The sequence below is a fragment of the Brettanomyces bruxellensis genome, chromosome 8 (assembly GCF_011074885.1).
Source record: "Brettanomyces bruxellensis chromosome 8, complete sequence".
In the NCBI taxonomy this organism is placed as follows: Eukaryota; Fungi; Ascomycota; class Pichiomycetes; order Pichiales; family Pichiaceae; genus Brettanomyces; species Brettanomyces bruxellensis.
In genome coordinates, this window is record NC_054689.1 from 1,641,695 (window position 1) to 1,664,933 (window position 23,239).

Genomic DNA, 23,239 nt, shown 5'->3' on the forward strand with positions numbered 1-23,239 from the left:
AGCAAAATAAAATAAAGTTGTATTTATCTTCAAAGGCAAGGATAATACTATAAAATTAGGATTCTAACTTTATAAGAAGGGAGGAGAAATCTCCGGCGCTTAAAAAAAAGAACACAGGGTAACGAAAGTGACGAAAAAGTTCGTCGTTCAAAATAGGAAACTCCTTCTTGAAAAAAAAAAAAAAAGAGGTATGGTCACAGAAATATTCAATTTATATTCATAGCAACAGATATGCAGCGACACCGATCAAGGCAGCTCCACAGGAAGCTTTTTGTAGGTTACCAACACCTTCAAAATGTGAAATGGCTGGTGCTGTTGAGCCTTCCTCACTAGTAATATTATGGTAGACCGCTGAGGTGAAAATCGAAGTAGCTGGGATTGGCTTTGAAGTAGAGATGACGACATTAGATGTCTCAACAGGAGTGGATGGCAAAGGACACAATGTAGTATAGACAACAGTAGTTCCAGAAATTCCTGTAGTAGTAATCACTTTATACCCTGTAGTACAAAGCGTTCCACTAGTAGTAATCACCGTGGTCTTCGTTTCACAAGATGTCTCATTTTTGATTTCTGAATGAGGAGGAACATATTTAGTTGTAGGAATTGTAGGTATAATAGATGATGGAGTCTCTTTGGTGGATGAATCACATTCTGGGGTTGATTTTGGAACATCCTTTGTGGATGAATCACATTCTGGGGTTGACGATGTTTCGATACTGGATGATTCAACACTAGTCGACTCTTCACAAGACGAAGTCTTGACAGAAGTGGTCTCAGCACTTGGGGATTCCTCCCAGGATGAAGTTTCGACGGTAGACGAAGATTCATCAAGAGGATGTTTTGATAGGGGTATAATCAGAAGTAGAACTTTCTTCCTCTTCTGATGTTTCTGGCCACCATTTGGATGCGGCAGACAATCCCGGAAGTGTAAATAAACAGCTGTAGTCAATAATTGAGCTTTCATTTTTGAGTGTGAAGTTTACAGAATGATTATCATACGTCCAATATTGTACATCCTATAATCGAGTGAGATATTTGTGAAAGAGTGCGGAGCTCCTCTATAAATATCATTGCCTTCTGAATATTTTTTATGGTTGCAGATAACTATGGCATACATATAAATTGAATACCCTTCTTTTCTAAGGTAGAAAAAAAATCTTCCTTAGTATCAACTGCAGATCCAGTAGTAAAACACATACAGAAAACCATTTAGATCTAATTATACTGTAATTTAGATACTATTTTGGGCATTGCTCTTTCCTTTTACAACTAAACTGTAACATTAGGTTTTTAAAATTTTTCTGTTGCACATTCAATTTAGATAGGTTGGTGATGAAAAAAAAAGTGGTAGACAGCATAAAATGGGAATTATCAAATTTAAGCTAGTCCTTAAGCAAACAAAAGCCAGGAAAAGCAGCCTGTTAATAAACTAGATTAATACAAGTCCAGAAATTGGAATAAATCTGGATACGGATATAAAGATACAAATTTCAATTTTAATTTATTACAGATTCCATGCAACCAAGTAGAAAATTGGTAGATCAACAATGAAAGACCTAGATGGATGATGAATTATCTTCCTTCTTAGAGTTTTGCTCAATATGGACTGTTTCTTCTTTACTCTTGAATGATTCACTAAATGTACCTTCTCCAAGCTGAGTAACATCAAAGCCATGAGCGGACAAATACTGAAGAAATTTAAGATCCTCTCTCTGCATAGCTTCCTGATCAACAGGTGGAAGGAAGAACAAAGCTAATATGGCTGCAAAAATTGCTAGGGAAGAGGCTAACCAGAATGGAACCTGATAACCTTTAATACCTGGGTAATGTGCCTGGAAAGATGGGAAAGCATAAGTACCGGAAAATGCACCAACCTTACCAATTGCAGCTGCAATACCATAGTACACACCTCTGACTGGTGTAGCGCAACTCTTAGAGGAAAGAAGACCAATGTTATCACCAGGACCAAACTCTCCAATGTCATAAATATACCATAACCACAACGAAACCGGCAATATGTTTAGATAACGTTTCGTAGTTTGCGGCCATAGCATAACCAACCACAGCCTGGCATATAAGTCCAATAACCAAGGTCAAACGGGGTCCAATGTAGTCTGCAACTGCGGCACCTATGAAAGCACCTGGAATATAGAATAAATTGAAAACAACGTTCCATCCAAATGCTTTATACAAATCGTCGCCAGGAACGATAGTGGTAAGAATTGTAGTAGAGTAGATGCCAAAAGCGTAAGCAGAGAAATCGTAAATGAACCAAATTATAGACACAAGAGCCAACCTGAAACCAAAGTATTTAAGGCAGAGCATCCAAGGAACATTGATATGCTTGAAATTAAGCTTCTTAAATTGTTGACCTTCATGGAACTTCAGTCTCATAATGAACAATGAAAATGGTGGAATTGCACCAAGACCAATAGTAACTCTCCAAACTGGCTGCAAATGGTTTGGACCACATATCCAAAGCATAACCATGGTCACAAATGAAGATATAACAAAACCGGAGTCAATCATGAAGTTTGTAAACCAAGCAAAATATCTATTTCTTCTTCCAGCAGGTAGCAAAGCAGAAGCCTCGGCGCAGGCAGCAGAACCTGTGGGATACTCAGCACCAATGAATATACCTAAGAAGAAACGGAATGCGGTAAGACATGCAAACAATCCTCCCGCATTACAACCTTTACATCCTTGGGTACCTGCACCCCAAGATCCGGCAGCAAGAATAGAGAAAAGAATCAATCCAGCAGAGGACACTAACATTCCAGTTTTACGTGAGATATAATCCGAGAATACACCGAATGCAAGCATACCAACGACAGTACCGGCAAACACAATAGATGAAACATTCTGAATTGCGTGCGACTCCGTGTATTGAGTACCGTAAATAAGCTTCAAGCATGCAGAAATCGAAGATGCAGAGTTATTAACGTAACCATCGGAAAAAAGACCAGCACCTGCAGTGAAGATCGGCCAGTAAGATTTCTGCCCAGATGGGGCAATCGTGTCTTGATGGACAAATGCCTCTCTACCATCCTGAAGAGTAATCGTTAGGCCATCTTCGCTATCCGATCCAATAATTTCTTGCTGACTTTTGCCCCATGTAACCTCTTTTCTAATAATTCTAGGAAGATCCTTCAAACCCATAATGACTTATTCAGAATGCAAACTCTTGCAACGAAAATGAACACACTAATCTAATTAGTTGAAATTTGAAGATGACAAATTAAGAGCGATACGCTTTGAGATGAAACTAAAGTAGGAGGAATATTGATTACAACGTTCTTTTCAGATAGCAATCAACAATTACCAAGGGTATGATATGTTGAAAAGAGAATAAAACAAAAAGCTAAGTACACAACTCGAAAACATATAAACAGCAGACATATACATCATACGCTCCGTAAGCAAAGAATTCCCAAGCTTTGGGGTACTTCATCTACTTTATATACATATTTGTTGATTGGGGATCATTTTAAACCTGCTTCTCACTTTGAATTTTGCTTTGTCTTTTTATCTTTTTTTTCTTTCCAGTTCCATTGAAAAGCCAATTTTTTATTGTTTTTATTTTTTTGAGAAATTACGACAATGCATACTCCAGGCTACCTTTAATTCGGCTTTTTTTTCATATCCTCACTATACTGAGGCAGAGAAAAAAAAACGCAGGATAAAATTGGCCGGGGTCCATGTCATAATCTGTTGGCCACTGGACTTGGGTGCTGCCATCAAATCGTTATTTTACCAAAAAAAATCAGAAATACTTCTCTGTATTTTGAGAAGATAGATTATGAGCATAGACCAGATAATCGGATAACCGTTGAACAGCACGTGTATCAATGCCGACTTCAAAGGTTATGCGATGCTACTTTGTATTTGCCCTGCTTTTCTCCGACAAATTACCGGCATTCACAGCTTTATTTTTGAGCATGTGCTCCTGCTCTCTCCCTGATGCATTAAGCGAACATATTTAAATTTACATTAAACAAATCTCACTGAAAAAATGGTTATTATTATTCTGAGAAAAAAAAAGAGATTCAAAATGATCACTCAGAAATTCCATTGATAAAACAAATTCTTATTGGAGTTGAAATTAATGAATACATACGACCTTCGTAAAACCTTCAGTCACGATGATATTACTCCCGAACTTGTAATTTACTCTGGCTTGATGAAGCTTATTGCCAAGACTTCTCGCATAATTAGAAATATGATAGAAGCATTTTCAGGGAACGAATAATCGATTTAAATCCAATGCGCACGCAACTAATTACCATATTTGGAAGTTAATTCCGCTACAATACCTTTATTCAGAATACGTTTCCGTCTTTGAGCAATCAATGTTTACAGTATATAGCCACGTGTGAGACCCTTCATAACAGGGATAAATTAGATCGAGGGCCAAAGCCTCATTTAATGCAGATCTTTCAAGTAAGATGAGGTGATATCGTAAAAATAATGATAAAGTTGATATCCGAATAAGAATAGAGCAAACGTTCACAGAAGAATACAATCAACACATACGAAGATGAGAAGTTCGAACGAATAAAAAAATTGAAATGCATATGGCATGTGATATAAAAATTTGACATCGCTTGGACTTTTTAGATCGCACAGATAATATAAGCAAGTTACAAACTCCACGTGCACCGTCCATATTCAAAGCCGCTGTTGCCAAATAACATATTTATTCATTTTTTTTATTTTTTTTAAAATTTACATTTAATTTCGATATATATATATATATATTTTTTTTTTGTCTGATTGGTGCGGAGAATTGGGGAAAACTACGTCCGCCAAAACAAGGTGAACTATTTTTAAGCTTCATCGAATTAGCGGCATTCCAGTTTATGGGACGAGGACAAAATTATGTCCAAAATATACTACACTTGTGTGTATTTCTGACGGCAATAGTAATACAATAAGATTAATAGTATTTAGTAAAAAGGATAATTTGAAGGAGAAATTATTAATGTAGGCCTGCCGGAAAAAAGAATCCCATGCACAATTGATTACGGGCAACGTAAATATGTGACCTTCAAATTTGGTTTTCATTGAAGAAAAGATGTTTGGCCAGTATGAAACGCCGAAAGAAATCCCGACTTGGCATCCTATAATATAAGTTTCAGTGCAGTTCAATGAAGACTGCAGCAATAATGTACAAACTAAAGCAAGAAACGATGGATAAAAGTGGCTGGTTAGAGAGAAAAGTATGCTGATGGTTACCGTTGGCTATTTTCACTGAAAATAACTTTGTTCATATGATCTATAATTGTGATCATCGCATGTATCAAACCGTTGAAATAATAAACATTTTGATTGGAGATCGAAACGCAACATTGAAGAAAATTTGCGGATATTTTCATTATTAGGCCGTCATGGACGGCATCGAAGTATCCTCCCTTTCTTAATTGTAATATAACAAAAGTACTCATGAACACAGCCATAAACTCAGTGTCAGAAAAGGTAATCAAAAAGTTGATATCTATCTTATTTGCTAAAGTAGTAATTTCTGACACTGAATTTATCATCTCTGCTTCCACAGATTTGTAATAGACATCATCGTCTTTACTATTTGTGCCAAGAAGAAATTTTCTAATCATCATAACTCTACAGAACTTGAATTGAATGATGAATAGGGGCATTTCCTTTCCTAAGTCTGCTTTATACCATTTTGAAAAGGTTGCATCCACTTGCGCTAATGAATTCTGAAGGTTTTTTTTGCTTCTTATGCATTCGTAAGTTGTTACTAGTAAGTTAATATTTCCAATAGTAAAGTTATTATCAAATGCGGCGGCATTGGTTTCCATGAGATCCAAACAACGATGAAGAAGTTTGCTGTCCATCATACAGGGCTTACCACATATAATGCAATAGGACATATGGGTATATAGCAAATTGCTGAGAATATGTAACTTTTGCCCTTTCTCATAGTTCAACTCACCATTCTCAAAGAAAACTGTATTCGCACAGAAATCAAAGAATTTTGTTAATCCATCTGAGGTGAGCAACCAACCATCAAAATGTATTTGCTGATAAGACAAAGTAATTGCAAATTGCGCTAAAAGCGAGATACTTTCCAGAAAAAGTATCGACTTCGAAGTATCAGATCTGAACAGCGATAGAAGTTGGTTTAAATCATCAAGAATGGATAATTCAAGATTAAAATTTGGCTGCGATGCTGGCCGGCTATGTCGCAATCCTAAAAGAACATATATTGAAAGTAATAGCGGACATTTAACTCTAATTTCGTTCAACCAATGACCTATGTCTCCTATATTCTCCATTAAAAATCGACGGTAATGAACAAAGCATGAATCTAGTAACTTCATGCAGGTATCGTACTCAAGAATATTTCTGGAGATGACGTCCATACTTGTATAGATGGTTCGCCCTTCGATCAACGAATTATTTTTAAAGAACGAATGTGGCATTTGAAGCCTTTGGGAAATCGTTTCGAGACCACTAAAAGGTGAACTACCAAAAAAGTCGGGATCAAATTCCGGAATTGGAGTGCTCCCATTAGGCGAATTTTGTCCGGAGTCAATATCTTCATTATTTGCCAAATTCAAAATTCCACTTCCCTTGGCATTTTGTGAAATGCCATCAACAAATGTCGCTTGTCCGTTAGTCGCAGCATCAAATGCCTGTGAAGGATGGATTTGAAGATTTTCCAAAAAATTCAAATGAACATTGTTCAAGTCTACTTTGGATTCCGGAACATCACCGAACGTCTTAGTGGCATCTAATCCTAGCAAAGTTTCGTCATTATTTGAAGACTTTTTTTGATCTATAATTTGTTCTAACTTTCCTGACAGCTTCTGCATGGTTGTCTCGATGAGCTTAAAGTGATCCTCATTTAATTTCTGAAATTGTAAAATTACACCACTTAAATCCCTCACGGTGGGATCTTTTCGATGTACCATTTGTCTGGATGTTACTCCATTCTTATCTTCTACCTTCACTTTTCTGGTAGTACTATTAACTGTTGTCAAGGGACTATCCTTTTTAATTTCGGCCTCTTTTTGAAACTTTGAAACCGTCTTCTCTTTTACAATTTCACTTAACGAGCATTTAAGTGCCAAATTTTCACATCTAAAACACGAGGTTCCATTATGAATATAGTTACAACGGGTTTTAGCTTTCCTGCATTCCGTACAAGCCTTAAAAAACAAAATTATGACTGTTAGTATAAGGAAATACTTGTAGTTCATCCATCACAGATGGATAAATCAGTAAGTGCAAAATATGGACTTCATGAAATATTGGGTTCGAGAAATACTTACTATAGATGCCCTTTGAAAACGATATCGTCTTCTGCTATGCTTAATCCTTGCCTTTGTACTTGAAGAGTTCTTAGCTTCATCATAAAAAGCGAGCTTCTTTTCTATTGAAGGTTGCCGTGACTTATTTGGCTGTGCCATTTTCTGCTATTTTGTGTTCCTTCTATTAGCATCCAAGCTATTCGATGTAACTTCTATGTTGTTTGCTCTTCAAATCAAACCTTGAAATCAAGAGTACAGAATGAGCAAAATACCAGACCAACGCTGGTTCGTTGATTTGCAAAAAAAAAAGCACGATTACACAGGAAATGGGTAATGATACACGTTATGACCATGAACTGCGAAAAAAGGTTGAACCAGGAAGAAACATGATAGTGCAGCAAATTCTTACTCAGTGATGGCTCTAGCAGTGGTCCAAAGGTACCTAAAAAAAAGAGGGGAGAAGGGGAGAAAAAAAATAGAAAGAACAAAAATTTGAGGACGCAAAATTATTGTCTCGGTCATTAACAATAAACGGTAACAATGAAGATGGAAATTGAAGACGTATTTGTTTACAGCGAAAAAAACAAAGAGAAAGTGGAAGGAATTCGAAGCGTAGAATCGAGTTGACTTTTGCAGAAGAGAATTTTTAAAAAGAAGTAAATAGTGTGCATTCTCTCTGAAGTCATTTAAGAATGTAATCAAGCCAAGAACCGAATAAGTTCATAAATGTATAATTAATAATAGTCGTAGTGAAATAGAAGAGTAAATGGTTGCTACTCTAATTTCGTGGAAGGGGAAACCTAGTCCCTGACCTTCGAACAAAATAAATTTTCTCTGTAGTCGTTCGTGAAATCATTCCTTCTTTTAATTAAAGAATAGCGCCAAATTTGGAATTCCGACCTAAGCTATAGTACTCCCCTGCTAAGTCACACATAACAAATGGGGGAAAAAATGAACCATAAATTTTTAGTCAATTAATTTTTTAATGGACAGGCAGACCGTAACCGTATGCGTTTAGACGAGTGCATGAGATTTCAGTATGTGCGGCGAACAGAGAAGATACACGGCTGCATTCAGCAAAGTTAATTCGGTGCAAATTGCCTATCCTAATTGTTTTAGGAGTAGCGGGATTATATCTGCTGCACAATTTAATGCATTATATACTTTTATATTTAATATTTAATAGGGGTGCATGTTGGATCTGGTACATTTCACGTTAAGCGAACGAATTGAACATCATGTAGCTGGAAATTAAAAAGGAAGCATTTAAAACAAGTGATTCTCGTTTTTTATCATGTGCTCAGTAGTTAATAAAATTTCAGACTTCAAAATCACCGAGCAGTTTTTTCGAAGAAATGTTATCGACACTAATATTATTCACTCCGAAGATAGGTTTCCTTCAATTCAGTAATGATCATAGCCAAATTTGTGTTTAACCTAGCTAATCTTGGGGCGATTGAAGATTTAGCGGCGTAGAGCAAATTTTTTGATAAAAAAAAAAAAAAAAAAAAAGGATAAAATTTTCAGGTCTACTTTTGAAATCTTATTATACTCGAAAGAACATGATAAGCACTACATTAAAATTACTCTGGTCCTTTTCCATACCTATCAATTGCATGTAATGACATTAAAAAATTGCAATATGACTGAAGAGAATCCCAAGAAGAAGGCAAAACTTTCTGATGATTCTGACTCATCGAATGAACGTATTTCTGATTCCGACAAGTCTTTTGAAGGAGGATTCGATCTTGCAAATAGACACCATACAACATCAGAAGACGCAAGGCAACTTGAAGAGGGAGGGGTGAACCCATTCAATGGAAGGAACTTCAGCAATTCATATGTCAAAATTTTAAAGGTTAGGAGGGATCTTCCTGTTCATCAGCAAAGAGATGACTTTTTAAAAATGTTTCACTCTAGTCAGATTTTAGTTCTCGTTGGTGAGACCGGTTCAGGTAAGACCACACAGGTTCCACAGTTCGTTTTGTATGACGATATGCCAAATCTTGTTGGAAAGCAGGTTGGAATCACACAGCCAAGAAGGGTTGCTGCTATGTCTGTCGCTGCAAGAGTGGCAGATGAGATGGATGTTGGATTGGGCGAAGAGGTCGGTTACAGCATTCGTTTTGAGAACAAAACATCTGATCGAACAATCCTCAAGTATATGACCGACGGAATGCTTTTAAGGGAAGCCATGGAAGATCATGATTTGAATAAATACTCCTGCATCATTCTTGATGAAGCGCATGAGAGGACCTTGCAACAGATATCTTAATGGGTATGATTAAAGATCTCTGCCAGAGAAGAAAAGACCTCAAATTAATCATCATGTCTGCCACTTTAGATGCAGTGAAATTTCAAAATTATTTCAACAGTGCTCCGTTGTTGGCCATTCCAGGACGTACGTACCCGGTCGAAATATACTATACTCCTGAATTTCAGCGCGATTATTTAGATGCCGCTATACGAACTGTGTTACAAATTCATGCCACCGAGAAAGAAGGTGATATTCTTTTATTTCTTACGGGTGAGGATGAGATTGAACAGGCTTGTGACAAAATACAGCTAGAGGCTGACCAACTTATCCGTGAAGAAGGGTGCGGCCCACTGAAAGTATATCCATTGTATGGTTCATTACCTCCATATCAACAGCAAAAAATTTTTGAGCCGGCACCAAAACCGTTCAAATCAAATGGAAGACCTGGACGAAAGGTGATTGTCTCTACGAACATTGCAGAGACATCGTTGACTATTGATGGTATTGTATACGTTGTGGATCCTGGTTTTAGCAAGCAAAAGGTCTATAATCCTCGTATTAGAGTGGAATCACTTTTAGTCTCTCCTATTTCGAAGGCATCCGCACAACAAAGAGCTGGAAGAGCTGGTCGTACTAGACCGGGTAAATGCTTTAGATTATATACGGAAGAAGCATTTAAGAAGGAGTTAGTGGAACAGACATATCCGGAAGTCTTGCGCTCCAATTTATCATCAACTGTTTTAGAATTGAAAAAGTTAGGAATTGACGATTTGGTTCATTTTGACTTCATGGATCCTCCAGCCCCAGAAACCATGATGAGAGCTTTAGAAGAGTTGAATTATCTTGAATGCTTGGATGATGAGGGAAATTTGACTCCACTTGGTCGTATGGCATCGCATTTTCCTTTGGATCCTATGCTTGCCGTTATGCTTATCAGGTCTCCAAAATTCCACTGTTCCGAGGAAATTTTAACAATCGTGGCAATGCTTTCGGTGCCAAATGTGTTTGTGAGACCAAGTGGTAAGAATGCAAGAAGAGAAGCTGATGATGCAAAGATGCAATTTGCAAACCCGGAGGGAGATCACCTCACTCTGCTAAATGTCTTCCTGGAGTACAAGTCATCAGGAGCTAAGGCACATGGCCTCAGAAAATGGTGTAAAGATAACTATCTCTCTTTCAGATCATTGAAAAGTGCAGACAATGTGAGGAAACAGCTTTCCAGAATCATGGGCTCTTATGATCTAGAGTTTAACAGTAATGATTATGGAAATACCATGGATGATACAGACATCAGAAAGGCGCTTACCGCAGGATTTTTCATGCAAGTTGCAAAGAAAAAGAGCACAGGTAAAGGATATATCACCGTTAAAGATTCTCAGGATGTTCTTTTACATCCATCCACTGTCTTACATCGCCAGCCAGAATGGGTTATTTATAACGAATTTGTCTTAACATCGAAAAATTACATTCGAACCGTTACAAGTGTTAAACCAGAGTGGCTTTTGGAGTTTGCTCCAAAATACTATGATTTGGAGAATTTCCATGAGGATGATGTGAAATTGAGTTTAGAAAGAGTAAAAGAGAGATTGGATCACGCGAAGAAGAACTGAGCGCCATCGTTCACTTTATAAGCAATAAGCTAACATTACATAAATTAATAGAAATACAACCAAAATATGAGCAGGCATAAGATTTGCATAATAGAATTCCTACATTCATTTTATTGCATCAGGCTGCAAGGCTGGATGTAGTGGAATGGTCATATGAGAGTAAAGAAGATAGATAAAATCAGATTTGTGTAGAAAGGGGAAAAAAAAGAAACAGGAGAAATCAAAATAAGAAACGTAACAGACACTTGCTGCCCATAACAAAATAAAAGAGTCATAAGCTACTTAAGAGGAGAAAAGTTAATGACGTAAATAACTAAAAGAGAATTCTAAAGACGAACAATTCTCTTTCTCTAAGAGGCAGGTATTGACAAATGATAACAGCAGGCCACCGATGCAGAACATCACGGATGAGTTAGTCTAAATCAAAGATGAAACAAACTCAAGCCCAGGCGCCCAAGGACAAAACCTTCTCGATACCTCTGACAACAGTAGGAGTATCTGGGAAAGCAAAGTCCTCCAAACTCTTAGCATAAGGAGTTGGGGTCTCACATCCCGTTATTCTCTCCATCGGGGAATCCAAGTAATCAAATGCAGAACTCTCCATAACCTGTGCAACAATCTCAGAACCAACACCGAAAGATGCAAATCCAGATTCAACAGTGATGGCATGATGAGTCTTGATGACAGATTTGAAAATGGCTGGAAGATCCAAAGGCTTTATGGATCTCAAGTTGATAACCTCAGCCTCAACACCGTACTTGTCTCTGACTATGTCAGCAGCCTCAAGACAGAAGTTCAAGTTTCTTGTGTAAGAGAAAATGGAGACATCCTTACCTTCTCTAAGAATTTCAGCCTCACCGATAGGAATAGTGTAGTCAGGAGAAAGAATCTTCTCATCAACAGGGAATGACTGACCGTAAAGCAACTCATTCTCCAAGCAAACAACTGGGTTTGGATCTCTGATGGCAGATTTCAATAGACCTCTTGCATCAGAAACGGAGTATGGAGAAATAACCTTTAAACCTGGAATAGCACCATACCAAGCCGAATAGTCCTGAGAATGCTGAGCGGCAACACCAGCGGCAGCACCGTTTGGACCTCTAAAGACAATATTGACTGGCAATTTACCGCCAGACATGTAATAAGTCTTAGCAGCAGAGTTGATAATCTGGTCAATGGCCTGCATGGCGAAGTTCATAGTCATAAATTCACAGATAGGCTTCAGACCGGAAAAGGCGGCACCGACACAGAGACCTGTGAAACCCATCTCAGTGATAGGGGTATCGACAATTCTCTTTGGGCCGAACTTGTCGAGAAGTCCTCTGGAAATCTTGTAGGCACCATTATACTGAGCCACTTCTTCACCCATGAGGAAAACATCTGGATCTCTCTCCAATTCTTCTTCCATTGCCTTGTTAATACCATCTCTGACGGTCATAGTCTTTGGCGCACCGGCTGCAGCGGTAGCCAAGGCTCGGAATGATTGACCAACAGCTGGTGCCTTAGTAAGGGCTCTTTTAATGGAGAACATTGTTTTCTGTTTTTATAATCGATAAACTGCGAAGATTCGTTCGAAACGGATATTGTTTAATAACTGTAAGGAAGCGGCGTGCGGTTCGAATCTCTGATCTATTGAATAGGGCACAAGATAAAAAAAGAGCAGTGATAGCCTACTGATGTTTGTCTTTAGCACGTAACTGACAATTGCAGATCAATCTATGATGTTGAAACTAAGAATAGTCGTTTCTTGGCTCTTAAATGATGAGAAGAAAAAGATAAACGTGTCAGTGAAAATACAAATAAGAAGAAATGTGGGGAGAAAAGGTTTGAAAATACAGGCAGGTAGGTAGAAAGAGTATTGGAAGATAATAAGGAAACGGAAAACGAGAACAAGAAAAAAAATAACGGTAGAAAAAAAAAAAATAAAGCGAGGCTACTATGGGAAAACAGGCATGAGCGGAGCACAAACAGCAGCGACGGGCATAGTATCAAAATACCGATTGTACATTTTTCCTTTGACAAAATTTAGGATAAAAGCACTGAACGGCAAACTCAATTGTCCGATGCAGCACCGCGAAAGGCCGTCCTCTTCGGAGGACCCACCTCCATTTTCATAAAAATGGGGGAAACTTTGAGGGGTGAGAATATTTTCTTTATTAAAGCCCTATTCAAGAACACGGAGCTACGAAAGCTCTTTGATTGAAAGTGCGGGTTTTAAATTGTGGGGGCTACGGGGTAACATTTAGTTTAACATTGTACGCTTATTATTATAGTCCGCGGTGGGAAACTCCTGCTCCTTCTGCTGGCATATTATCTCCATCTCTAGCTTGTGTTATCGAACACCCTCATTCCGATATTAAGAAATAATTATGCCGTGGTATATCGTATCCATTATCATTACCACCATACACGGTAGTAGTATATATCTATTGCGGTCAGAAGATTTTAATTCCTGCTACTTTCTACTTTAATTTGATGATCGGATCTTCAGTTAATATAATTGCTTTTATATATTTACTGTTCAACAAGACGATGGAAATTAAAAAAAAGCTCATCATAACTCTAAGTGGCTTAACGTCCTCTGAAAATATTTCCCGTCCGTATATATTTCCGCAACTACCGGGGTCCCTCATGTGATCCCACAGCCTGGATACTTCCGTACACCGCGTATGCAAATGGAAGTGCAAGGATGCATTACATAAGGTACCCAAGAGCTGGATCGTCGATAGTCAGGTCTAAACGAGTATATCTTTTACCTCTATTTCTCTCTTTTGCCCATTTATCCCGTTGTCAACTTAACGTATTAGCTATCTTTAACGAATGTGACTTTTTCCTGTTTCCTTCCTCATTATTTCTATCAACTTGTATTATCACGTATTAACATTATAATTGGTTCTTATTCTAACGTTTGTATTTTATTGACAAAGCAATGCAACATACGGGTACATGCAGATGAAATGCTGCCTCCATGCAATATTATCTGTTTTGGTTTGTTTTCATGCGGATTAATTTTTTAAGATCTTGCCAACCAGTATATTGAATGTTCGTGAACCTTAAAAAGAAAGTGATACAAAGTCAAAAAGATAAATATAAAGGGAAAATGTGCATGCTGAAATACCTTTAATCCTGTAGATCAGGTATTCTTGGCCCTAGAGTGAGACATAGTATTTTTCTTAGGCGCGACAATCGAAAAGTTTATTACGCTTCATATTTCACTTAATAGGGATAATTGACTGTGAATAACAAGATTATGAAAAGGAGTTGTCAGAACAAAAAGTTGATCACGACATTTTTTGGGGTGAGGATCTCACTGTAAATTTGTTCATAGAGTTTGTGCACGAGTTTTGAGCAATATTGAACGTAACGAAGAAAAGCGTTACTTTTGTATGTTGAAAGATCTGTGCATAACTTGGATTCAAGTGTGACATCAATTATTCACACAATGCCCTATAAGCCAGTTAATCACTTTTAAGACAAGAATAACATGATATAAAATAATATTTACGATAAAGAAGGTTATAAGTAAGATAGTGTAGCGTTTGGCACAATTAAGAGCCAAGGTTCTTCTCCACAATTTTGGTCGTGGTAAGTTTTCCACCAACCTTATGAACCAAATCAACTAAACTGCTACATGGAAAATAGGGGAGGTTCATATTTTCTGATCTTATAAATTCTGCATAACTGGCATACACTTAGTAAACGGAGGTACTTAGTCGATTCAAAAAAAGTAGAACTTGACGTACAGTAGGCCTTACAGTTAATCCAAGATTTTGTAAGTATGAGATGTTCTCTTAATATGCTATTCCCGAATCCATGAAATTGCTTTATATGTGATTCAAGTTTAGAAATAAGAAAAGAAATTTATAGGATATAGTATGAAAGTGATATAATAGCTTGCATAGTTATAATAACTAGATGCATGACAGCATATAGGGTTTATTAATCAGCAAGAACATTCAAAACGCCAAAACGCCAAATATATTTAATGTGCATATTGCTCTTCACTCGGTTAATGCAATTTATTTGTGTACTTTGGAAAAGTAACCTCCAAGAAACATACATAGATACATGAATTTTTTTAATGATCCCTTTTATTGCAACCCTGTATGTAGGGTCCTCCATTTTACAAGAACGACTATAATAATAAAAAGCGGTTTAGAAAAGCTCACGAACGAATTGAAAAGACTGCGTTGCACAAATGAAATATTTCTGTGGACCCATACTCAGTTGCTGCTACTCATTGCAACTTGAGCCCATTGCATTTGATAGCAATGACAAATAGAAACGACAACAAATGGGATAAGCATAGTGATCTCCCATGGCTTTACATTTTCCTTGATTTCTTCCAATGTCTTACAACACTCAAAATCGCATTCTTCAAGGTCCGTATCATCAGAGAAAGCTAATACTTCCGAGTCATCATCAGATGAGGATATCACTGTAGCTAGAAGAGATAAGCCGACTACAACGATTGTGGAAACATGAATTATAGAAAGCCCTAGAACCAGACGTCCATAATTCCGACCGCCAATACCACCGTAGTATAGCACAAAATTTGTCATGTTGTATGTTGAATACTTGCAAATCTCGAACAAACATCCTAAAATCGTAATCCAAGAGTGAAAAGACTTGAGATATGCAATCTTGCCACGACCACTGTGTAACGGGAAAAGGAACGAATGTATGGTAATCGAACACATCACAACAAGAAGCCATCCGAAGCCTTTTTGTATAGCAAGGTCTTTGATGACAGACGAAATAATCATAATAAGGTAGGAACACTGGCACCATATAACGAGAATGTATATAGATATCTGAATAAAGCCCCTTTCGAAATCAATCGGTGCTGAAGAACTCAGAAGCAACAGTAAAAAGCTGATAAATATAGTAGTAGGTGGCCGCTCAGAGTATTGGGATAAGTGGTAGATAATCTCATCATCAGCATCATAGCCATCCATGATAGACGATAGGTATCTTTTATCAATGAAATTCAAGGTAATTAGCGACACAATCGCTAATATAGAAGCTGTAGAGATTAAAGCATTCTGAAAAGAGCCAATATGCTTTTGATTTCCTTTAAATGCTTTTCCTAGTGCTAACTCTATTTCATCATCTGATAGGACAATGTTGCTTCCTTCATTCAGTTCTGGATGGTTCAAGTGATATTTCTCAGACATGCTCTTAAGCGCACTCATTCTATAAGATCTTTGTGCTTTAATCTAGCAGAAATATTAAAGCGATAACTGCAACCAAAGAAAGCTTTTGTTGGATTGGAATACGCTAGATACTTGGACCGGAGCTGGAGCTAACAAGGCTTCCAACTTAACTTGTGCGTTCTTTCTGAGATTTGCTTTACAATAGAGAAGGAAAGTATACCTCTACTGAGGCGAAGGCAACGGTGATATGGGGGAACGTTAACGGGAAACCCTGCTATTTTTATGGTAAGGAAATTATAGTTATTTATAGACCCGAATAGATATAACTACAGGAATAATGAAAACAAGGTAAAATTGTACATGAATCCGGATTTGGTCACCGACCGCACGAGCAAGATTATTAACGGATATCTCCACCAATAAAAATTGAAGCCACAAACAGGGTTTAATACAATAAAGTGAGCCAGTTTAACAAGTTGCTAAACCGTCCATTATACTGTCTGCCACATGGCATCCCCATTTGCAAGATATATTATAATTAATTATATCATGCCTGGCACGGGTCTCGCGCACGTTTGAAGGGAATGCGGCCCATGTGGTGGTAATATTATTAGGCACGATTAAAAAAAAAACGTGCGAAATTTTTTTAATGAAAAAGTGCAGTGATCCAAGAAATTATTTCAGAACAATAGGCAACTCACTTGCTTTTCCAACAATTCTGCACTCTGGTGGAGGAGATGCAAAGAGATTTAAAAAAAGGAAAAGAAGGGATGGATCATCTAACGGGACAATTCACTTTTTCGAAAAGAAATGCAAAAATGACGTCTTCTAATATCAGCTCTTTCGTCCTTTCCCCTCGAGACCGACAGCCAGTAAAAACAAAAATTTTGTCCAAAAATAAATAAATCAGTATTTTCGCTATAGAAACTTATTAAAATAATTATCAATCAGAAAAATTGAATAGAATAATATAATTGACAAATCCATTTTTGGTCTAATAACTGCCAAGAAATACGATAATAGTTCCGGGTGTGATTGTGGCATTTTTTTTCTGGACATTACCTGCGGAACTATGCATGTTGCGATCAATTTCTTGTTTTGCTTTTTCTTGGTTGTAATAGAGAAATACTTCACTAATCGAATCATTTTTGAAGTTCATGCGCGAGACATCAGTTTCTCTTCGTTTTGTATTATCAATTAATCCGTACATAATAAAAATAGAACTGACTCCATTAAAAGGAAATCGAAACGTATAAAAATAGCCGTGGATTACAAGGAAACAGAAACGAATAAGTTTCATCAATGTCGTCATCGTCAGTTTCATACCATCACGAAAATATGTTTATATATAGAAGCCAAGTCGACTGAATTTATCAACAGTTCTTACTCGCATCAACACACGCTATATTTTTGGATTTATGCAACCCTATTATTATTATTCCGCTATTATATGATATAAGCACAGGTATGATACAGAACTTTAAAAAATATTTCGTTAATCCAATCCTTCTTTTGTCAGAAGCCTAATTCTCGAGGCAAATGTTGAGAAACTCCTCCTCGTTTATTTCACCATCGTCATCCAAATCAAATTCATCTATCATGGCCATCAGTTCGTCATCAGTAATATTTTCACCCAACTCTTTTGCAACTCTACGAAGATTCTTCAAGCTTATTTTTCCTGTACGATCATCATCGAAGAGCTTAAATGCCCTCTTAATCTCTTCCACCGGATCCCTCTCCACTAATTTGTTAGCCACAAACCTGTAGAAGTCATCATAACTTATTTGCTTGCGGTTGTCCGAGTCGAACTCTTCAATTATGGAGAGAACCTCTTTTTTTGAATAATCGAACCCAAGTGCGCGTAATGCCACTTTGAGCTCGTGATAGTTGAGATATCCGTCGTTATCCAAGTCGAATAATGTAAACTATTCCATTAGGGAGTCGATTTGTTAGTATGTGATCACTTAAAAAGAGAAATTTACAGCTGAAGTACTTACGGCTTCCCGTATCTCCTGCTTTTGTTCATTTAATAATTCGGCCTTGGCCTGTCTGTTCGATTTTGATACTGAAAGAGTAGCTGGACCGGTTGTACTCATCTGGTTGTGGTTTCTTATAAATAACTATCTAATTATTACTCAAAAATTCAGGTATCACGGATTCCTCACCTTCACGTCTCTCTTTTTATAAATACGATAACGACTTTATTTCGAAGAAGTTACATGTCCAAAAGAGAGAAAAAAAAGGGGTGAAACGCGTTCGAAGAGTTCAACTCCAACCAAAAGAATTAAGTCGAAAGTCGCGACTATAAGTATTCAATCATAATTCTTTCAAGTTCACGTATCTATTTTAGTTCAACATTTCTTGTCAATGCACACACAAAAGAAAAGCCCTAAAATAAAGTTTCATGGGAAATTGCTCTTAAAGAAATGAGCACCAATTTAGAGAAGCAGAATCGAAGGCTTCGAAATATCACCATTAGGCTTGATCACAAGATAAAATGCCTTCTGGAAGAGAATCAAAGACTTCAAACTGTACAAAGCCGACGGCCGGGATCAAAACAGGAGGATAATGACGATTTCGGCCGAAAATTAGAGAATCAGGCCATAGAGTTAAACACACTTAAGTCACAAAATAAGCAATTGAGAGCAAAAATTGAGAAATTATCTGTTAACACAGAAGCTTTGCTACAAGACAATGCGAAACTCAAAAAGCAAATATACATACAGGAGAAAGCATTACAGAGTGATGATGGAAAAGACCAGAAACTCAATCCTCATGAATTGCAAAAGCATATCAAGAGGTTGGAACTTGCGTTGGTTAAAACACGCGAGGAAGCATTAAGCAAGGAAATAAAAGCGTCAACTACATTCGAGGATTTGACAAAAAAGAATACATACTTAGAAAAAGAGAGGGTGAAACTTTCTAAACTTAATCACGACCAGAACATATTGCAAGATGCGAACAAAAAACTCAAAACCTCTTTAGACGGTTTACATGGATCGGAAGAAAAAATTGAGTTCCTTACGCTAAAAAACGTAGAACTTCAATCTGAAAATACAAAGCTCAGAAGGAACGTAGATGAGCTCAATGAATTAGAGGCGGTCAATCAGCAACTTATTGAAAATCATGATTTAAATCAGAAAGAGTTGATGGATGAGATAGAAAACCTTCGTAAAACTGTTTCTTTGAAGCAGATTCAGATTCAAGACATGAAACAAAAGATTCAAAGGTTGGGACGCATAGTAATCAGGCAAAATGTAAAAAGTACCTACAGAGATTCAATTGTGACCACAAAGGATCAAAATTCAGAAGAGGACTGCACCAAAGTTGTTCAGGTATCTCATGAATTGATGGATCAGTATCGAAATACAATATTATCTTTATTTCCTATTCAGGATACGGAAAAGATAAACATATTATCTGAACTTAAGGGTTTGAAGTTCTTGACAAGTACACTAGCACATGATTATTTTAATCATGTACGGACACTAAAATACGATACCTCGTTTAAAAAAGATGTCGAATATGCAGTGAAGTTAAACAGGGCAAGTGCACTGATAAGTTGCATTTTTCATGTTTGTGAATACAAAAAAAGTGCTATCTCACCCGAGACGAAAGCTGTCATATCAAACTACCTTTCAGACTTCAAAAATAAGTATGATCAGAAGTTGTTTGATTTTCATGTATCAATAGATGATGCAATTGCTGACGAGGCGTTAAAATCAAGAGAACTTACTATTTTCGAGTTAAGCGATGCTTTATTTCTTACAACAATAACCAAAGGAATATTTAAAGCTATGAATAAGCCCAAGTTCATATCTTTTGCGGAGAAAATATCAGGAATTGAGAATCTCATATCTGAACAAATCGAGAAGCTTATGACTTTGAGGAAGTTAGGCTTGGGTATTGAAAAGAGCACAGACAATAATAGCGATGCATTTAAAAAATTTCGCCAGTTTATCGGTGATGTATGCGATATTTTTGTCAATTATACATTGGATGATACAGAAATTTTCCCTGATGATGAAATCATTCAAGGTACCACAAAGAATTTACAGGATGACATAAAGTCATGTAACATAGAAGATGACAATTATTTAGCAGTTTATTTGGAAGCAGCGAAATCTGCAAGCGTAAACGAACAGCAGGAGCCATTGTCACCAAACAAATTAAATAGGTTTGAAAGTGATGACGATGTCAATGATAAGCTTCGGTTGAAGATTCATCTATTAAATTCCAAGTTGGCAAATCTTAGAGAAGTGGAAAAGCAACATGAAAAGACATCGGGAGAGTTAGTGAAGCAGATACAGAGGACCGAAGTGCTATCTGCAAATTTGGATAAAGCTGAGGGGCGGAAGGAAGAATTAGAGCTTGAAGTTAAAAAATTAAAGAAAATTTTAAAAGCTGTTGGCTTGGATTCATGCAGTTCAGACTATATTGAAAGAAAAGAACAAATACAAGCAGAACTTTCGGATGCAAATAATAGCTTGTTGAAGAGCCAAATCAGTAAGCAGAGGGATTTAATTGGAAAGTTGGCTAAGAGTGCAGGAAAGAGAGAATCTGTAAATATGTCCGACTTCTCGAACTTAAACTGGCTCAAAGAAGACCTAGCACAAACATTTACCGACTTCCAGACCAAGAGTCCACACAGAGTAATACTAAACAGACTATTTTCTATGGAAAATAAATTTGATGTTGCGCCATTGGATGAACAATCAAATGGTGAAGTACTGAAATACTATGCAGCCCATATGGGTGAGCAGATTTTAGGTTATCTTACGGAACAAATATCATGAAAATATTTTGATGCAATTTATACATTTCTTCTCTGCATGAGCATGAATATTTAAAGAATCGTAATCTAGTTGAATGAAGTTTTTACTTAGAAAAGATTGACTGCCCGAAAAGAAAAAGGCTAAATACTATTGGCATAGGCAACCATCATGCGCTACTTACAGTGTATGCGAATAGTATTTGTTGGGCCACTTCTTGGCTCCGTCTATGTCCTCCCTTGGCATCCACCACTCTAAAACTCTAAGGATGTAATTGTCAACAACGATACAAAGAACAAACAAAATTCCGGCCCAAGAACCGCAATTGTAGTATTTGATAAGTCTGTTGACTGGGGTAAGATTCTCCTGTTCGAAAACATTATCATAGACCTTTTCCGTTCGCACTGCTATGTCCGACCAGTCATACATCTTCTCAATCTCTTTATGAAAACAAGATGTATCAATTTTATTCTGTTTAAGTTTGCTAACGGCTACATTGACGGCATTCACTAACGAATCTTCCTCTGGGTCTGCAAAGACAGTCATCTTACCAGGGAGAACTTCAGGAATACCACCAACGTTTGTTGTTACCACTAACAATCCACACGATGCTGCTTCCACTAACACTGTTCCAAATGCCTCCGTTAATGAAGGATGCAAATAAATCTGGCCTTGAACCATCACATCTCGAACCTGCTCATGCCTAATACTACCTATCAATTGAACTCTATCTTGGAGTTGGTATCTTTCACGCATCTGCTCCAGATCAATGAACTTGGGGCCATCGCCAGCGACTAAAAATCGAATTTCCGGATGGCGCAAACAAAGCCGTGGAATTATTGCCGTTAAAAGGTCTGCACCTTTGTTCGGAAAAAGTCTTGATATAACCACAATTGTGATCGTTTTGAGGGAAGGTGTTTCTTCCGCCGGTTCAAAATCGCTAGAAACAACAGCATTTGGAATAACAGATACACAGGCTGGATCCAGCGATGCACGTAGAACAGTATTCTCTTTACAAGTATTACTGACACAAATTACATGACCTACATCGGTCAACGTAAACTTGAGGAGTTTGTTTCCGAGAATTGATCCAACGGTAGCAAAGCCAAACAATGAGTGATCAGTGAAGACTGTTTTTAACCCCATAGTATTTCCATGGAGAATAGCTTCATGACAAAGCGAGCTAAAACTTCCGTGTCCATGTACAATATCTATGTTTTCTCTGATAAAAATCTGTCTAAGGGTGGGAAATGCTGAAAAAACTGTAGGGAAGGTACATTCTCGATAAAGGACAAGGTACGGAACATAATAGACTTTCAACCCGTTGGTAAGTGTTCTCACTCCAGTTCTATCTTTATAGGCATGTGTAATTATGATGACGGAATGGCCTCTTGCAATAAGACGTTGGGACAGATGGTAAATATGAAGTTCAACTCCTCCAGGTTGAGGATAGAAGAAATCTGACACCATAGCTATATTATAACTCCTCTTTTTGCGAGGTGATCTCAGCTTTGAATACGAGACTGTCATTTCTGACTTGCTTTTATTGTTTTGTTAAAGAATGCCCTGAGCTTTTGAAAGTAATTGTTACCCCTAAACGTTTTATTATTCTGCCAAGATAAGGTGACCCAGTCCGATTTTTTTCAATATAATCGATTTTTTTTTCGTCCCTCACATTGGTGAACCGACCGTGTTGATTTCCCAAAAAGGATTATTTATGGTGTAATGTTGGATGTGTGATTTGTTTCATACCCTAACGGCATATCGTCATTCCTTTGCCACAACCAACATTAGCTCATGTTACAAAGTTCATATACAGTGAAACATATTTTGTTCCAATTTGACTTGGACAGACAGAATGCATATTAAACTTTCTGGAACGGCGTATAACTGCTATACTATTGTTACCGTAATTCATCCAGTATAGTACAGAAATTATAATTACAGAACTCCACAATTTTTATTTTATTTTTATTGTCCGTACATATAATTCCCTATCATCTTTTTAGTGCAAGCAAATCCTATCGTTAATATTATTTCTCAGCCTACATTTTCTCGGTATGAAGAAATCGCAGTCGGGACAAAAAATGCTGGAAGAATTAAAACTTGGTTTGCATACTAATACTAGTGCAAACATATTTCATGTATAACTTACTATTATTCCACGGTA

The 23,239-nt window shown here is 37.2% G+C and overlaps 10 protein-coding genes across 10 annotated transcripts; 3 read left to right on the forward strand and 7 right to left on the reverse strand.

Moving 5' to 3' along the window:
- Positions 1-217: 217 nt before the first annotated feature.
- BRETT_000921 (uncharacterized protein) lies at positions 218-964 on the reverse strand (the record flags this gene model as incomplete). Its single annotated transcript, XM_041279479.1, has 1 exon — positions 218-964. The coding sequence occupies one exon, from the start codon at positions 962-964 to the stop codon at positions 218-220; it is 747 nt and encodes a 248-aa protein (XP_041137693.1).
- A 592-nt stretch (positions 965-1,556) lies between these two features.
- BRETT_000922 (uncharacterized protein) lies at positions 1,557-3,159 on the reverse strand (the record flags this gene model as incomplete). The annotated part of the gene is made up of 2 exons (XM_041279480.1): positions 1,557-1,970; positions 1,993-3,159. 2 exons carry the CDS (start codon positions 3,157-3,159, stop codon positions 1,557-1,559), a joined length of 1,581 nt encoding a protein of 526 aa, XP_041137694.1.
- A 2,072-nt stretch (positions 3,160-5,231) lies between these two features.
- On the reverse strand, positions 5,232-7,433 carry BRETT_000923 (uncharacterized protein; the record flags this gene model as incomplete). The annotated part of the gene is made up of 2 exons (XM_041279481.1): positions 5,232-7,172; positions 7,296-7,433. 2 exons carry the CDS (start codon positions 7,431-7,433, stop codon positions 5,232-5,234), a joined length of 2,079 nt encoding a protein of 692 aa, XP_041137695.1.
- Positions 7,434-8,916: 1,483 nt separating this feature from the next.
- On the forward strand, positions 8,917-9,549 carry PRP43_1 (DEAH-box ATP-dependent RNA helicase prp43; the record flags this gene model as incomplete). The annotated part of the gene is made up of 1 exon (XM_041279482.1): positions 8,917-9,549. One exon carries the CDS (start codon positions 8,917-8,919, stop codon positions 9,547-9,549), a length of 633 nt encoding a protein of 210 aa, XP_041137696.1.
- A 53-nt stretch (positions 9,550-9,602) lies between these two features.
- On the forward strand, positions 9,603-11,141 carry PRP43_2 (DEAH-box ATP-dependent RNA helicase prp43; the record flags this gene model as incomplete). Its single annotated transcript, XM_041279483.1, has 1 exon — positions 9,603-11,141. One exon carries the CDS (start codon positions 9,603-9,605, stop codon positions 11,139-11,141), a length of 1,539 nt encoding a protein of 512 aa, XP_041137697.1.
- A 439-nt stretch (positions 11,142-11,580) lies between these two features.
- PDB1 (pyruvate dehydrogenase E1, beta subunit) lies at positions 11,581-12,672 on the reverse strand (the record flags this gene model as incomplete). The annotated part of the gene is made up of 1 exon (XM_041279484.1): positions 11,581-12,672. The coding sequence occupies one exon, from the start codon at positions 12,670-12,672 to the stop codon at positions 11,581-11,583; it is 1,092 nt and encodes a 363-aa protein (XP_041137698.1).
- A 2,692-nt stretch (positions 12,673-15,364) lies between these two features.
- On the reverse strand, positions 15,365-16,336 carry BRETT_000927 (uncharacterized protein; the record flags this gene model as incomplete). Its single annotated transcript, XM_041279485.1, has 1 exon — positions 15,365-16,336. The coding sequence occupies one exon, from the start codon at positions 16,334-16,336 to the stop codon at positions 15,365-15,367; it is 972 nt and encodes a 323-aa protein (XP_041137699.1).
- A 1,484-nt stretch (positions 16,337-17,820) lies between these two features.
- CDC31 (Calcium-binding component of the spindle pole body (SPB) half-bridge) lies at positions 17,821-18,393 on the reverse strand (the record flags this gene model as incomplete). Its single annotated transcript, XM_041279486.1, has 2 exons — positions 17,821-18,222; positions 18,295-18,393. 2 exons carry the CDS (start codon positions 18,391-18,393, stop codon positions 17,821-17,823), a joined length of 501 nt encoding a protein of 166 aa, XP_041137700.1.
- Positions 18,394-18,723: 330 nt separating this feature from the next.
- On the forward strand, positions 18,724-21,093 carry BRETT_000929 (uncharacterized protein; the record flags this gene model as incomplete). The annotated part of the gene is made up of 1 exon (XM_041279487.1): positions 18,724-21,093. The coding sequence occupies one exon, from the start codon at positions 18,724-18,726 to the stop codon at positions 21,091-21,093; it is 2,370 nt and encodes a 789-aa protein (XP_041137701.1).
- Positions 21,094-21,249: 156 nt separating this feature from the next.
- On the reverse strand, positions 21,250-22,599 carry GPI3 (Phosphatidylinositol N-acetylglucosaminyltransferase gpi3 subunit; the record flags this gene model as incomplete). The annotated part of the gene is made up of 1 exon (XM_041279488.1): positions 21,250-22,599. The coding sequence occupies one exon, from the start codon at positions 22,597-22,599 to the stop codon at positions 21,250-21,252; it is 1,350 nt and encodes a 449-aa protein (XP_041137702.1).
- Positions 22,600-23,239: the final 640 nt, after the last annotated feature.